Raw genomic sequence first — 17435 nt, forward strand, 5'->3', positions numbered from 1 at the left:
AGAATGCGGGTATATCATGCCAGGAACGTTGGCCTTCCTACAAAATGAGACACATAAAGATATAGCTGTTCTGATATATAAGTCCCTTTCTTATACGATCAGTCGAAACAGAAGTCTTTGGGTTCGTCTGCTATCAAGTAGAGCACCACACTTTTACGTACTCCATAGTCAAATCAATAAAAACAATTGTAGTGCAGTATACAATTACATCCAGCTAAAACAGAGATGTATACTGTATACTTATACTTCATTGTACACCTGTGACACCAGAGCTATTTTAAATGACTCTACTTCCACACCAACTGACCTCTGTGGATCGCTCCTTCTGTTTCTTCACCCACGCCACCCTGCCACTTTCAGATGTGACATTTGGACCCCTGATGTCACGGGCCTAATTGTTTTCGAGGCAATTACGTTTCCGTAATTTGAATCATTAAAACATAATCACCGGAATGCGCTCGCAGCATTGACTTCTGCTTGTAGCACCAGTTGCCAATTACTTGGTGTGCTTGGTGTGCAACACGGCTGTTGTACTAGGAACTTCTCACAGGAGACAGAACAATCTCCCGAATGTTGTGACACCTCTGAAATGTAACAACATCACCTCAAACAAGCTCATGACTGGCTGATGGGCGCCTTCCCAAACCTTGACCCAAAGAGGCAATCTGTTACCACCGGAAACCAGTGAGAATGACAGCCCGGCAATCTTGTCCATTCAAGGGCTTTAAAGGAGAGGCAACCATCAATTTAGTGGGCGTCTTCAGAATTGGGACCGCTAAGGTCATAGGGAAGAAAAGTGTTTATGCATAAAGCCTACACTCTTTTTTTGACAAGCGCGAAGGACATAACACACACAAACTCTCTTGAACACCGTCATTGTGAGTCTGCTTGAGTGAGGCAGCATTGAAATGGGAAAAGACGCAATTAATCAAAATGTTAATGAGAAAATCCTCTTATTAACAGATTCTGTCATTAGAAAAATACTGTTTACAGGGAAGTAGGTCCTTGTGATCTGACTCATCGTTAGTTTGTCTGCTTTTGTAAACATATACTTATTGTTGCTTACTTTCAATATCCCTAAACCTATATGTGACTCATTGATCCTAGTCTCTTTGAATTCTTCATGGTGTCAATGTGAGTTAGCACTATGACAAATTTGTATTTCACTTAATACGAACAAAATCTGGATTTTGCCAGTTTCCTCATAATAACAAACACAGAAGCGATGCCAACATGTTTAAATCAGAGACCTCGGGGCGGGTTTTCTCTGCAGTGGCGGGCGTCTCTCAGGCTGCCACTGCAGAGCTGAAAGAGATGGCACACTTTTAACAGGATACTGCAGTGCACAGAGCCACCGAGCAGTGGGAGCCTCAACCCCTTTCATTGTGCACTTCTGGCAGGAATTCTGGAGCTGTTGCTCCACCAACATAATCGTAGCCAGCAGCACTCCATGATCTAAACTAAAGCTCTCTCTGAACTTTCAAAGGAAAGAGAGGATATCAAATAGACTAATGCTCATTGAAGACCCTTTGGAGCAAGGCTTTCTGTGGATGTGGAGAAACATTTGGAGGTAGTTCCTGCTGGCCAGATTAAGCTCTACTCGAGGGCAAATCCCTGATGAATTCAAATGTAGCTTTTTTTTTCTTTAGAGATGTTCCACTGGAGGGCAGAGACTCATAAATCATACAAACAAATAATTGGTGTTTGTGTTGAAAGGAGAAAACAATAGGACGGGTAAAGGTAGAGGCAGAATCTCTAACAAACCAAGCATAGCCCCAGCATAGAGAAATGCATTGGCGCCCAATGAGCAGAACTTCACCTTGTGATTTTTTTGTGTGTTCTTTTTATAAGTTCTTCAAGCTATACTTCTTATCTCAAGTAAACTCAAATAATTTTACTGCCAGTTCAGGGCAATATGTACTTTTACCTTGGCGATCATCCGCATCGTTCAGGATGGTGTGCCAAAAACCCTAGATTCAATTTGTATTCAACACATATCATGATTTAGTGCCTTATAAAACGGAACGAGATGATAAGAAAACAAAGAGAGGAGAAGACAACAGCTGGCTGGAGGAGAGACTCTTGGCAGTGACCTTTCCTTTTTTTTATATGAACTTGGGTTTAACAATCCTTCCTTCTCTCTTGAGCTCGCAGTCGTCCAGCCAATTCCTCATGGGGACTTTCTATAGAGCAGAGCTTTAGTTCCCCCCTTATCTGTATGGCTTAAAGTTCTTTCTGGAGAAGGACTTTGTAGAATTACAGCTATTTCCCTAGACTAGCAAACAGCTACCTTTAGCATTGACCACTAGGTTATTAAGATAATTGATCCTATGGAAAATATGTCAATAACACCAGGAGGGCACCTTACAAACACAAGTACAATCCAAGTTCAACTGAGGCTGTAACCTTTTGAAAGCTGTACTTGAGAATATTGACTGAATATCAAGTGAATCTATATTTAAATAAGATAATCGTCATGTAATCTTATTGGTCAGTGTGAACATCTGTGAAATTATCGTAAATGGCCACTCTAACAGACAATCCTCCATCCAACCCCCCTCAAGTGGAAACTAGAGAAAAATGTGTGTTCAGAAGATACTCTGTAGATTCCTATCACTGCTGATAAGACAGAAATTGAAAGACCTATCACAAACCACCTTCTAGATTCAATCAGTTCGGCGTAAACCCGCGACATCTGACACCTGCATAGCCGATCATTGTTTTTATTTAGACGATAGTCGTTCCACTGCTTGGCTGTTTCTGACGCCGAACAGATCTTACAACGCCTGGATAGGTATTTTATGTATCAGCTAACTACATCATATGTTATAGCATTTTGTCAATTGATGATAAAGGAAAGAGCCTTAGCTGTGGATCGCGCCCGATATGTTGGAGGTGTAACTGCTGTTAGAGCTGTCAAATCGGTGAGCGGATGCTCGTGTTTCCATTGTCACGAAGCCACACCCCGTCCCACTCGCGTTAGAAGTTCAGAACGAGAAAGTGTAGGCTATATAGAAATACCAACACTAAAAAAAATAAAAAAAATAAAAACATTAAACAAAATAATGAGGATTTCTATCTGCCCAATTTAGATTACATCACACATTCCAGTATTTGAATTTGTTAACACGGCTGCGTGGGATTTCTTACTACGCAACTCTGTGCAGCCAACGCAATGTCCACAATAGGTAGGCTATAATGCCTGGAGCCGCTTGTGGATTTGAGAGCTCTAACGCAGTTCCGCCAGCAACCTCATCAAAAAAAAAAAAACGTTTAAAAAACTGCAGGTCCCGGCTAGCATGTCTTGATTGAAGCAATGCTCACCTGGCCTTTTGGCTTAATTCATCTACGGCTAAAAGCACTAAGAACGTGGATTCTAGCACTCAAACCAGCAATCAGAGCAGGTAATCAATATTCCTGATTGCTCTCCGTTCTTGTACAATAATGTTGGACGAGGTAAAGTGCAGGCCGTGATGGGAGGGAAAGACTATTAACTTGTCTCTCCAGAGACGAGCCCTTTGGACCCCTTTACTTTACAGCCACTTGGATTAAACAAGAAACGGGATCAAGGTCTTGTTTATTCAATTTAGAGTCTGATTGATAGACTGTCTTGTCACCATAATGGTAATGGCTTAGAAGGCTTGGGATCAATGCAGTGAGGGGAAACCTCCGTTTTCACACCCATTCTATTGGTGCCACTTTGAAAGTCATCTTTTCCCCTCCCTTCCTCTGTCGTAGGCTTCGTTCAATTGAATATCCCATGCCTATCAAACTGTTTTGCTTTTTTGTGTTTGGTTTGTGCTTACGTGTTGAGCAAGGTAAGGGACCGCTGTTGCGTTACGATGTAAGCATTTTTAAAAATTTAATGCGAACTAACATGCACTGCAAAATTTACGCAACAGCAAAAACATACCTTTTTTTTTACCCAGTGGGCAAATAAAATAGCTAAACTAATGTTTTCCAATTCTCAGAATAAGACATGAGAAAGCCAGGGCAGCAATCTGTAAAGAAAGACTGCAAAAACACTGCTTAAGCAGCATTGATTGGACCACCAGTCAATGCAGTTCTTGGTTAGTATGCGGTTCTCTTCTATTTCCATTTCAACTTGATGTAGCAAGAATCAAGTTGAACCAGAATCAACCAGACCCAATGGTATTGACTGAGTGACTGATGTTTCTATCCAGACTATTAGCCTGGACTGAGCTTCATATACTCTGACTGTTAGTACTGAACAGCTGTGGTAGTGGGGAGACCAGGGAAATATCTGAAAACCTCCCAGTGTCAAATCTATCTGAACTAACTAAGTCACATCCAAGCTGTTTTGGTTGACTGCCTTAACTGTTGGACTAGCCTACTCCTCTCTGTAATGCCATAGGCAAAATAATGAGGATTTCCTTTAACATGCTCTCTAATATTCAGTTGCATCTGGTTTGCCCTCAGGAAAGCCCCAATTCGTTGGGGCATGGTTTCTACAAGGTGTTAAAAGCGTTCCACAGGGATGCTGGCCCATGTTGACTCCAATGCTTCCCACAGTTGAGTGAAGTTGGCTTGATGTCCTTTGGGTGATGGACCATTCTTGATACATACTCGACACTGCTGAGCGTGAAAAACACATTGCAGTTCTTGACTCAAACCGGTGCCACTTGCACCTACTACCATACCCTGTTCAAAGGCACTTCACCCTCTAAATTGGCACACATACACAATCCATGTGTCTAGGCTTAAAAACTCTTCTTTAACCTGTCTCCTCCCCTTCATCTACATTGATTGAAGTGGATTTAACAGGTGACATCAATAAGGGATCACAGCTTTCACCTGGATTCACCTGACCAGTCTGTGTCATGGAAAGAGCATGTTCCTAATGTTTTGTACACTCAGTGTATATTCCAGAAGGAGTTTGTAGATTTGCACTCGACATATTGTGTCAGTGTGTCAGACTCAGTGTTCAGAGCAGCCAAAGAACTGTACTGTTGTCTACTGTACTGTTGTCTTATAATAGGGGATGTACAGTGAACACACATCTTGAGGACTTTAATGTGGAAATGTTATATCAGCTTTTTGGCCAAACAAAACTGCCCTCTAGACAGCTGGAGAACGGAGAACTACTTGAGTTTGTGCATTCAACTAACACATTTATAAAAAAAATATGCGGAGATGTGCCTAGCATGCCAATGAAACACTACCTCATAACAGGTGCCATTGCTGAGTCTAAGCTCTCTAGCCTACTATATTTGGATATGCTTTGGATGCTAGTCACAAGACTGTTTTCCGGTAATATTCTACAGATGTAGGATCTTAATTTGATTCAGTTTGCTACAGCAGGAAAATAACCCTGCAGCAACAGGAAATGTGAATAATTATGTGGATTATAATGAATGGATTTTGTTAGGGGTTGATACATTTTCCATTAGGGCAAAGTGGAAATGACTAACTTTAAAACTCAAACAGAGTACAAGTTTGCATTTCCTGATGCGCAGGAACATTCTCAGTAACAAAAGAGGGATCAAATTAAGATCCTACATCTATAGGTAATACTGTACTTCTGACCTTCAGCATTAATGCAATAAACATGGTAAAACTAAAATCTTTCAGAACTGATCATTAGTATTCGTCACTTAACCCCATTTTGTGCATGTGATTATGACTGCAAAAGTGAATGTTAAGTTCAAAACAATGTGATCCTTTCAAAATGTTGTGCTGTCAACAAAACAGGTATTTTGGAGTGACAATTATGCTTGGCACGTAGGAGGCAATGGATGTTAAAGGTCCAATGCAGCCATTTTTATCTCAATATCAAATCCACATTTTTACCCACTTTTTCTTGCCAATTTCATGATTATGATCTTGTCTCATCGCTGCAACTCGGGAGAGGCGGAAGTCGAGTCATGCGTCCTCCGAAACATGACCTGCCAAACCACTCTTCTGAACCCGGAAGCACTGCGATGCAGTACCTTAAGACCGCCGTGCCACTCGGGAGACCTACTGTGATTGTTTTCAAATAAAAATGGTCAAAATGAAACAAAAATAGCTTCTTAGCAATGAGCAATTTCTCAAGCAAGAATTTAGCTAGGACTTGGAGTGGTCTGAGTGGAGAGGGGAATAATCCTTATTTTGTTCATTTCAAATAAAGTTACTTGTCTGTAGTGATAATAATATTAGTAATATGTTACATTTGTAAAGCACTTTTCATTATACAAAAAGGATCTCAAAGTGCATGTGATGGGCTGAAGGAGATTGATTCTGCTCATTCAGATATACATGGTCAGTATCAGTCAACTAATCCAATAATAGCACAGATCCCTTCAACAAAATGCTACTATTGTGTTATAGGAGTGAATGATTGACAGGACAAACTATTCACAGTTCTGGGGCCTAAGTCTTTTCAGTCCTGAGATTGGACCATTGGCCAGCTCTTTCACAGTTGGCAATAAGAGTGGGAGCAAGGCCCTAACAGTGTGAACGACCTGTGTTGAGTGCCCAAAACGAGCATACTGCTGACCTGAGGACTGTTGTAGGGCCGAGACAGCCTGACATATGTGACAGGACTCTATTAAAGCATAGCTGGGGAGAGGATATTTTCAGACCAGTTGCCAGGTGAGACGGAGAGCATGTGGCCAGGTCAGCACTCCATTTTCTAAACATAACATGTAAAGATGTAGGCCATCTATATTACAGAGTCTTGAAAAGTGGAAAAAGGAGAGGCTCTCCAGGAATGATGGGATGGACCTCTACTTATCCTCTGAAACATGGCAGCCTTACACCTGAAGGCCTATTGATGAGTCTGAAGTCACGTGTGTCCGTGGGATGGCTCCCATTTAAATGCATAAGGCGCCTCTTCTGCGGAGCAGGAGATGCCTTTTTCCCCCCATGGTTTCAGCCAAGTCAGCCAAGGAGAAAACGGAATACTAAATTGTTTCCTTCATTAAAACATCAAGGAGTCCGTTTCGTTCGGGGGTTCAAAGGTGACAGACAATATGTGCAGTTGTGGCATTCTGTTCCTCACATACAATCGCTAAAATAATGGGCATGGAGAAGACAGACATTATTTTCTAGGCGGGTGGGTTGGCGGCCGGGAACAGCCACCGATCCACTTGGCAGCTGTACCATTAAAGCCACCCCCAGAAAGACTAGTAACACAATGTGCCTGACAATGGCCCTGGCAATAAGGAGCTTTTGCAGCAAGGAAAGGTGGGTGGGGGAGATGGCTTCCTGAAGAACCACTGAAAGGTTTCAATTGTCCCATGATAATTGGTGAAGGTCAGTACCTCCTCCTTATGAAGACTTTAAAGTTGAATTTCTTAACCCCCCTCCCCCCTCCTCCCTCTCCGCTGCTCTTTAGAGTGACACACTGCCTTAGTAAGTGTCTCGGTTCACACCATTAAATACCACACCATTGTGATACGGGGCTAAATGTGGGCAACGCCAGTGTGGATCACAACCGTATTGATCGGAGATAAAGGAATAACAATGCAGATCCTTTATGATGATGATTGAGATGAAACAACACTTATCTGTCATTATCAGCATGGAATTGGGGTTATCGCGAGAGCAACCAATTCCTTTCATTAACTGCCACTTTGATTGACTCAAAATGTGGCATGTGGACTTTGTGTTAATCCTTAGCCAAATAACGACAATCTCATGCATTGAAAGACAGCCGAGGCAACCCAGCAGGAGGTTGCTAATGGTTATTCATATGGTGATGGCAAAGAAAACACAAATGAGTGTTTTGACCAATTTTGTAAACAAGTAGGGAAGGGATCATCAACTAGATTCAGCTGCGGGACAATTTATTCTTGAGCAGATGGTCGGTTGGGGTGCCGGAACTTATAAAACAAATATTTTTACATAGTAAATTGACCGCAAGAAGCCTAAACAGATATAATATTTGACTAAAACTTAATCATTTCAAACCCTGATTACATTTGGGGACACTTCCCTGCGTTGGGTGCAGTCTTTCGGATGGGATGTTAAAATGGGTGTCTTGACTCTCTGTGGTACTTATTGTAAGAGTAGGGGTGTTCACCCCAGTCATGAATACATTTCCAACCTGGCCACAATCCATCATGGCCACTTAATCATCCCTCTCATTCCTAATTAGCATGTACAGTGCATTCAGAAAGTATTCAGACCCCTTCCCTTTCTCCACATTTTGTTATGTTACAGCCTCATTCTAAAATGGATTAAATCATTTTTTCCCTTCATCAATCTGCACACAATACCCCATAATGACAAAGCAAAAACAGATTTTTTGAACTTTTTAGATCTACAAGTTTTCAGACCCTTTGCTATGAAACTCGAAAATGAGCTCAGGTGCATCCTGTTTCCATTGATCATCCTTGAGATGTTTCTACAACTTGATTGGAGTCCACCTGTGGTAAATTCAATTGATTGGGCATGATTTGGAAAGGCACACACCTCTCTATATAAGGTCCCACACTTGACAGTGCGTCAGAGCAAAAAAACTAAACAAGACATGAGGTTGAATGAATTGTCTGGAGACCCCCGAGACAGGATTGTGTTGAGGCACAGATCTGGGGAAGGGTACCAAAAATGTCTGCAGCATTGAAGGTCCCCAAGAACACAGTGGCCTCCATAATTTTAAATGGAAGAAGTTTGGAACCAACAAGACTCTTCTTAGAGCTCGCTGCCCAGCGAAATTGAGCAATAAGGGGAGAAGGGCCTTGGTCAGGGAGGTGACCAAGAACCCGATGGTCACTCTGACAGAACTGCAGAGTTTCTCTGTGGAGACAGGAGAACCTTCTAAAATGACAACCATCTCTGCAGCACTCCACCAATCAGGACTTTCTGGTAGAGTGGCCATATAGAAGCCACTCCTCAGTAAAAGGCACATGACAGCCCACTTAGAGTTTGCCAAAAGTCACTTAAAGGACTCTCAGACCATGACAAACCAGATTCTCTGGTCTGATGAAACCAAGATTGAACTCCTTGGCCTGAATGCCAAGTGTCACTTCTGGAGGAAACCTGGCACCATCGCTACGGTGAAGCATGGTGGTGGCACCATCATGCTGTGGGGATGTTTTTCAGCGGCAGGGACTGGGAGACTAGTCAGGATCAAGGGAGAGATGAACGGAGCAAAGTACAGAGATATCCTTGATGAAAACCTGCTCCAAAGCGCTCAGGACCTCAGACTGGGGCGAAGGTTCACCTTTCAACACACGACAATGACCCTAAGCACACAGCCAAGACAACGCAGGAGTGGCCTCGGGACAAGTATCAATGTCCTGGAGTGTCCCAGCCAGACCCCGGACTTGAACCCGATCGAACATCTCTGGAGAGACCTGAAAATAGCTGTGCAGCAACGCTCCCCACCCAACCTGACAGAACTTGGGAGGATCTGCAGAGAAGAATGAGAAACTCCCCAAATACAGGTGTGCCAAGCTTGTAGCATCATACCCAAGAAGACTTGAGGCTGTAATCGCTGCCAAAGGTGCTTCAACAAGGTACTGAGTAAGGGGTCTGCATTTTGTTATAAAATTGCAAAAAAATCTAAAAAACTGTTTTTGCTTTGTCATTATGGGGTATCATGTGTAGATTGTTGAGGAAAAAATACAATTTAATCCATTTTAGAATAAGTCTGTAACGTAAGAAAATGTGGAAAAGTCAAGGCGTCTGAATACTTTCCGAACGCACTGCATCACTCCTCACCTGATATGTGTTGAGCGTTCTGGTGGTGGATGAGGTGAGTTTCCCCCTACTATGTAAAATGCTTTGAATACCTAATTTGGTAGAAAAGCGCTATATAAATCCAGTCAATTATTATTATTATTTGTATACGATCACATATGTCTCTCTATTATGCGTGGTAATAATTGGGAACAGTTTTCCAAAATTAAAATCACTTGGAGTGAATTTCCTGGTGTTAAAACAGTCTTTTTGGGCCAACAATGAAAGTGTAAAAAAAAAATATATATATAAGGAAAGTAAAGTGTTAAACAAATCAATAATATATTTTATATTTGAGATTCTTCAAAGTAGCCACCCTTTGTCTTAATGACAGCTTTGCACAATCTTGGCATTCTCTCAACCAGCTTCATGAGGTAGTCACCTGGAGTATACTTACTTCCTTCTTAATGCATTTGAGCCAATCAGTTTTCAGTGTTGTGACAAGGTAGGTGCGGGGGGGGGGGGGGTGTATACAGAAAATAGCCAAAAAAAATCTATCCCATATGGCTTGCGCTTAGTGGGACTATATTGTTTTTCAACCTCCAGGCTGTTTGACCAAGGAGAGTGATGGAGTGCTGCATCAGATGACTTGGCCTCCACATTCACCCGACCTCAACCCAACTGAGATGGTTTAGGATGAGTTAGACCGCAGAGTGAACGAAAAGCAGACAACAAGTGCTCAGGTGAAGCTGGTTAAGAGAATGCCATGAGTGTGCAAAGCTGTCATCAAGGCAAAGAGTGGCTACTTTGAAGAATCTCAAATATAACACAGTTTGATTTGTTTAACACTTTTATGGTTACTACATGATTCCATATGTGTCATTTCAAAGTGTTGATGTCTTCACTACTATTCTACAATGTCGAAAATAGTAAAAATGTTTTTAAAAACTATGAATGCGTAGGTGTCCAAACTTTTGACTGGTACTATATACATATATTTTATATATTTTTTGCATCTGGAAACCTGGCTTGCGGGCCATCAGCGTTTATAGCAGTATCTATTCACTGCATGGTGGATCTGTGTGCTTGTCTGCTAAGAACCCTGTGTTGCTGCTTAGCGCTCTAATTTAAATGATTTAGATTTTTTAATAAAGATTGAATAATGCTGACATTAATTTCAAAAGCGACCAAATCAATCCTGATAAAAATCTGCTGAGAAAGCGGTCCCGTTTGCCGCACAAAAAAATAGCTTACTGTTGCAATAGGAGACATCATGGGATCCATTTTATTGACAGATTTCAATGGTCTCAAAACATTCATCACACGACCAGCATACACACATTGCTCTTGACACCCTGTCACTCTCTCATATACCAAGCAAACACTAAAGTCAACCAATGGTGTCGGAGTATCATAGTCACACAGACTTTCAACAGCTCCACATCAACTGCTAGCTCGGGTTTCATTCAAATCAAAAGCGAACGGGCTGGCTAAATCGCCATATTGTGATTCTCGTCATGTGCAATGACCCTGTCTTTGAGCGCCAATGCCTTTAAGCACGCTGCAAGTTCATGGCTTTATTATTCACAGCAAATTTACTCATTTGTTTTCCAATTACACTGGTGTCCCTGCTAGCAGAAAGTGTGTCAGCTTCGGTTACATGAGCATGGTCTCCGCCAGCTAACTAGCAGGAAGAGGCATTGGCTGCTTGCTGCTGGAAACACTTTCATAAAAGAAGGAAGGTTGACTAGCTATTTAACTTGTTTTACTCTGCTTTTGGAGTTTCCTTATGTGTCGTTGAAAGGGACACCACACACAGCGTTTCACTTCGTCTGGCAGACATTTCCGCCCTAAACTATGTGCAAAAAATTCTCTATTCAGCAGTAAATGTGTGTTGGATAATTGAATGGTGTGATGACGATTTGACTTTCTCCTATAGCCAGCCAGAATTCTACTATTACTAACACGGTGGGATGTGATATGCTTTCAATATGATGCCATAGTTTCAGCATGGGGGGAGGAAATGAATAGAATGCTTCCCACAGGAAAAAGTAAGCTGGTCCCTGATCCGTTTGAGCTGTCTTGCCAACTCATATGGTCATTTTGTCACATTGTTATAACAATGACTATAGGAGTTGGCAAGACAGCACAAACAGACCTGAGACCAGGCTAATGTTATCTCATATCCACATAACAGTTGAAGATTAGGACTGAGGACTACTGGAGAGAAAAAGTAATGAATGTTGAAAAACAATGTAGAATCCATTTTTAGCTCTAAATGTCAGTCATGAAATATGTGCAGGTAAATGGAAACACAGGAAGACTATATGAGAAGAACCAATGATCAAGCAGTGTCTAATTGAACCCAATGGGATTCTGATAACAGGGAATAATTTGCTGGAACAGATCCACTTAGAACATGGCACAAGCATCAATTCATGTATTGACCTTTCAGTGCTATTAACATCGCTACGTGAACAGACAGCGTTCTCCTGTAGCTTTTGTGTGGTAAAATGCTATCTTGGGTTATCATCCATCTTCCACCCCTAATCATATCACAATTTGTCTGAGATTCATTTGCAATAGGTGGGTGGTGCTGCCATTAATGGTGCTGTTAGACAGAATATAGACACAATTATTGCACAAACTATTATTGCACAAACAAATGAACATTAATGGGTTAACTTGAATTTCAGCTTCAGGTTTGATATGCAGCACAAGTGCACCAAGACAAAGGTAAAAAACTACTGGAAATGGCTTCAGGTGAAACGGACGGCAAGAAACAAGACCTCACAGCGAGGGCCTCAGATCTACATTCTGCTGAGCAGACAGACATCTCATTGTCTTTCATACTGTGTGGACAGTTGATAAGGAGTTCTTGACAGCTAAAGAGAACTCCCTGTCAGCTGTCCAGATAATATGGAAGACAAGGAGATTACAGAGACCCATAGGTGGGCTGCGGGGTTGATGGAGGAAGATGGTGGACTGTTAGTCTTGAGACAGGCAGCTACGTACAGTACATGGAGTTAGATTCTAGCTAGAAATATACTTAGTCATGTTACCATACTAGAACTTATTTATTACTCTACATGTATAAGGAATGTATATGTTAGGGGTCAATGAAGGGTCAAGAGGAACTAGGTGTGTGGAAAGTTACTGAGAGAGAAAAGGGGAAGTGCAGAAAGTTAATATTCTGTTCAATTATGTTATTGTTGAATATGAATGTTCCTAAGGAGGGAGGCAAAGGGCAAGAGTCTAGTGTTAGTTGTTGATAAGGCAGGCCAGTTGCTGAGGAACCAGGACCATAAGGGATGTGGAACTCAACTCGAGATAAGGTCAACAGATGAAGAGAGAAGACACTGCTGGGAGGTGGCCCCGGAAGACCATCTGATTATAGTCCTATCACACACACACACACACACACGGTTCTAGACTTAGGCAGGGCCATAACAATACTAGGAAGAGGGACCTACTGTGTTTCTGCCTAACTAATGAGGATTGTGTATCTTAGACATGCAAGGAGTTGACTCCGCCCAGTAGGAGTGTATAAAGATATGTACTTTGTATAAACATGTCTTTGTCTTTGCTGCTGTATGACCCAGTGGTGAAAACTGGGTTTGAGCTGTTTCTAGTCGTCCATTTGAGTTTTTACTCTGTTCGTTCAGAACCTAATAATGGCCAAGTTACTGAAAACTTTTACTGTAAAAAGGGCATTATAAATGTTTATAAACTTTTTGGATTGATTGATGGATTTATTGGTTGATTGATTGGTTAATTGTGCTAGTGCCTACCTTGGACAATGAGATGTACATTAGAGGTCTTGGACTGTTGTTTGGTCTGGATGGAGCATGTATAGGAGCCCTCGTCGTACACATCCACTTTCTGGATGCGAAGGCTGTACTCCAGCTGGCCCTTGTTCACCAGGTCCACACGTGGGTCCAGCGACCACTTGTCCTCCCCAGCGAAGATGATGTTGGATCGGTTGAGCCAGGCAACTTTGGACACCTTATCATCCACGTAACACCTGGAAGGACAAAAAAGAGAGGAAATTTACCAAGTTACGAATCAGGTTGATTTGAAAACAAGTATGCACCAGAACCGTGTGAAATTAATATTAAAATCTATGTACAATACCAGTCAAAGGTTTGGACACACCCACTCATTCAAGGTTTTTTCTTTATTTGTACTATTTTCTACATTGTAGAGTAATAGTGAAGACATCAAAAATATGAAATAACACATATGGAATCATGTAGTAACCAAAAATTGTTACACAAATCTAAATATATTTGATATTTGAGAGTCCTCAAATTAGCAACCCTTTGCCTTGATGGCAGCTTTGCACACTCTTGGCATTCTCTCAACCAGCTTCATGACGTAGTCACCTGGAATTTAAATTAACAGATTGAATACCATATTATGGCAAGAACAGCTCAAATAAGCAAAGAGAAAAGAGAGTCTATCATTACTTTAAGACATGAAGGTCAGTCAATCCGGAAAATGTCAAGAACTTTGAAGGGCAGTCGAAAAACCATCAAGTGCTTTGATGAAACTGGCTCTCATGAGGACTGCCACAGGAAAGGAAGACCCATAGTTACCTCTGCTGCAGAGGATAAGAGTTACCAGCCTCAGAAATTGCAGCCCAAATAAATGCTTCAGAGTTCAAGTAACAGACACATCTGAACATCAACTGTTCAGAGGAGAATCAGGCCTTCATGGTCAAATTTCTACAAAGAAAACACTACTAAAGGACACCAATAAGAAGACGAGACTTGCTTGGGCCAAGAAACACAGGCAATGTACATTAGACCGGTGGAAATCTGTCCCCTGTGTCTTTGTGAGATGCAGAATAGGTGAACTGATGATTTCCGCATGTGTGGTTCCCACCGTGAAGCACGGGGGAGGAGTTGTGATGGTGTGGGGGTGCTTTGCTGGTGACACTGCCTGTGATTTATTTAGAATTCAAGGCACACTTAACCAGCATGGCTTCCACAGAATTCTGAAGCAATACTCTATCCCATCTGGTTTGGGCTTAGTGGGACTATCATTTGTTTTTCAACAAGACAACGACCCAACACACCTCCAGGCTGTGTAAGGGCTATTTGACCAAGAAGGAGAGTGATGTAGTGCTAAATCCGATGACCTGTCCTCCACAATCACCCAACCTCAACCCAATTGAGATGGTTTGGGATGAGTTGGACTGCAGAGTGAAGGAAAGGCAGCCAACAAGTGCTCAGCATATGTGGGAACTCTTATAAGACTGTTGGAAAAGCATTCCAGGTGAAGCTGGTTGAGAGAATGCCAAGAGTGTGCAAAGCTGTCTTCAAGGCAAAGGATGGCTACTTTGAAGAATCTCAAATATATTTTGATTGGTTTGACACTTTTTAGTTACTACATGATTCCATGTGTTATTTCATTGTTCTTATGTCTTCATTATTATTCTTCAATGTAGAAAATAGTAAAAATAAAGAAAAACCCTTGAATGAGTAGGTGTGTCCAAACTTTTGACTGGTACTGTAGGTCTATTGGATATAGGGAATGATCCCTATACGTAGTGACCAAAGATAAACAAAGGTTAATTATTGGAATGAAAATGACTCCTCCTAATCCGAGGCATCTCTGAGGGATAGCTGCACTTAAAAAGATACTTCAGGATTTTGGCAATGAGGCCCTTTATCTACTTCTCCAGAGTCAGATGAACTATTGGATACCATTTATATGTCTCTGTATCCAGTATGAAGGAAGTTTGAGGTAGTTTTGTGAGGCAATGCTAACTAGATTTATTGCAGTTAGCAATTGCGCAAGTGCTTCCTTCAAAGTGCACGCAGAGACATAAAAATGGTATCCACGAGTTCATCGAACTCTGGGGAAGTAGATTTGTCAAAATCTAAGCTCTTTTCGATCTCTCCAGTTCTCCCCGCTTTGCTCTTTCTTCTGATAAATATATAATATATAGCAAATGTTTTTATCCAGAGCGACTTACAGTCATGCGTGCATAAATTTTACGTACGGGTGGTCCCCAGGAATCGAATCCACTATCCTGCCGTTGCAAGCACCACGCTCTACCAACGGAGCTATACAGGACCACAAACATATCTAGGTGAACAGTATTGGTTTTCCTCCTGATTAAAAAGGACATCAGTATCCTCTTGTTTAGCTTGGCTTGTTGCATGCTGTCAGAGCCTTACGCCGTGTATAAGACTGTGTGTGTTAGAGCGCCTGCTTACTGAATAAATCTAAGGGGACGTCTGAATCAATGAGAATGGATATAATATAACCTGGCAGACATATGCCGAAAATGCAAATTGAAAACTCAGCCACTCGACACAGTATATCGAGTATATTCAAAACAAAAAGTGAATGTCGGGGAGCAGAAGTTGTTTCACAATGACTCTAAGGGGTTCTCACGTGCAGTAGAGTGTCACTACTGTGGCCTTCCCTATCGAAGGAGAGGTGGCTTATCAGAAATCTAGGAGGGTTACCACCTTAATAACTGGGCCCGTATTTGTAAAGCGTCTCAGAGTAAGAATGCTGATCTAGGATCAGAGTTGCCCAATCATGAATACGATTATATGGACAGAGGAAACCTGATCCTAGATGAACACTGCTACTCTGAGACGCTTGATACATACAGGCCCAGGTTCTCTCTTACTTATCCACAGATGTCTTACAACCCATTTGGGAAGCAGAGTGGTGCAGTGGAAGCGTGCTGGTCCCATGACCCAGAGGTCGATGGATCGAAACCATCCTCTGCTAAAAGAGTTTTGGGGCTCCCGAGTGGCGCTGCGTTGTAAGGCGCTGCATCTCAGTGCTTGAGGCGACACCCTGATTCGAATCCAGGCTGTATCACAACCGGCTGTGATTGGGAGTCCCATAGGGTGGCGCACAATTGGCCCAGTGTTGTCCGGGTTTGGCCGGTGTAGGCCGTCATTGTTAAATTATTTGTTCTTAACTGAAATAGTGAAATAAATAAAAAATAATTTTAAAAACTCCACCGGCAAACCCTAATAGTACCCAATGGCCATGACATCTGAGCTACTGTACATGTCTCTTAATTAAAGCTTTTTCCAACGCCTTTATCAGCCAATAGGAACCCTTTCTAACCCTCCGCCCTCCAATCAGAAACACCCTGGACTCCCCGTCAGGTGAGCAGGACTACAGTGGGAGCACATCAGTTTCCTCATCGCGCTTCATAAACCCTTCACAAACCCAAGCTCCCTGGCCACCGCATGCAGGGCGCCAGCCAAACCTTTTTCCTGTTCAAACTAACAAGCGACTGCCTTAGAAGGCAAGCGGCTCCTGCCTCCCTCTCTCCCCGTCTCTAAGCAACCTCTGCTTTGGCAAGCAGCAGGCAGGTGGTGAGGCAGGCAGGATGACAGAGGTCTGTTGTGTTTGACGGATGCCTGTGCTGCTGAGCTGGGCCGCGGCCATGCTGCAGGGTTCACCGTAGGGGAAGCCCACAGCTCACAATACAGGCAGCAGAGGCATAGTGGGAGACTAATGAGAGGGGAGACGTGCCAGGCTCTGGCAGACAGCTACTCACCCTGTACTCCCTTCATACTCCCCCCCCCAAGCAGAATGGACTGGACTGAATCATGCTGAGGTGGTGTGAGGGGGTGGTGGGAGGCACAGCTGCTCTACAGGCAGGGCGCAAAAAAACTGAAAACAACCAGCTCACTTACATAATCACAGACGCGCTCTCTCAAGCGATCGATCAACTTGGCCAAACCCCCTGTAACACTGTTTTGATTAAAAGGATGGAGAAATATGTTGGCTGATCATGGGCCAACTCCCCTTCTCCTTCGGTT

General features: G+C 42.5%; 1 protein-coding gene across 3 annotated transcripts in view; it reads right to left on the reverse strand.

The window, feature by feature from the left end:
- Positions 1-17435, reverse strand: part of LOC109909368 (limbic system-associated membrane protein) — a 1000013-nt gene that overhangs the window by 25577 nt on the left and 957001 nt on the right. For all 3 annotated transcript variants that reach the window (XM_031795984.1, XM_031795983.1, XM_031795985.1), the window contains one exon: positions 13419-13651. In XM_031795984.1, coding sequence (XP_031651844.1) covers positions 13419-13651 — 233 coding nt within the window. The remainder of the gene's footprint in view (positions 1-13418; positions 13652-17435) is intronic.

Source organism: Oncorhynchus kisutch, linkage group LG18 (assembly GCF_002021735.2).
Source record: "Oncorhynchus kisutch isolate 150728-3 linkage group LG18, Okis_V2, whole genome shotgun sequence".
NCBI lineage: Eukaryota > Metazoa > Chordata > Actinopteri > Salmoniformes > Salmonidae > Oncorhynchus > Oncorhynchus kisutch.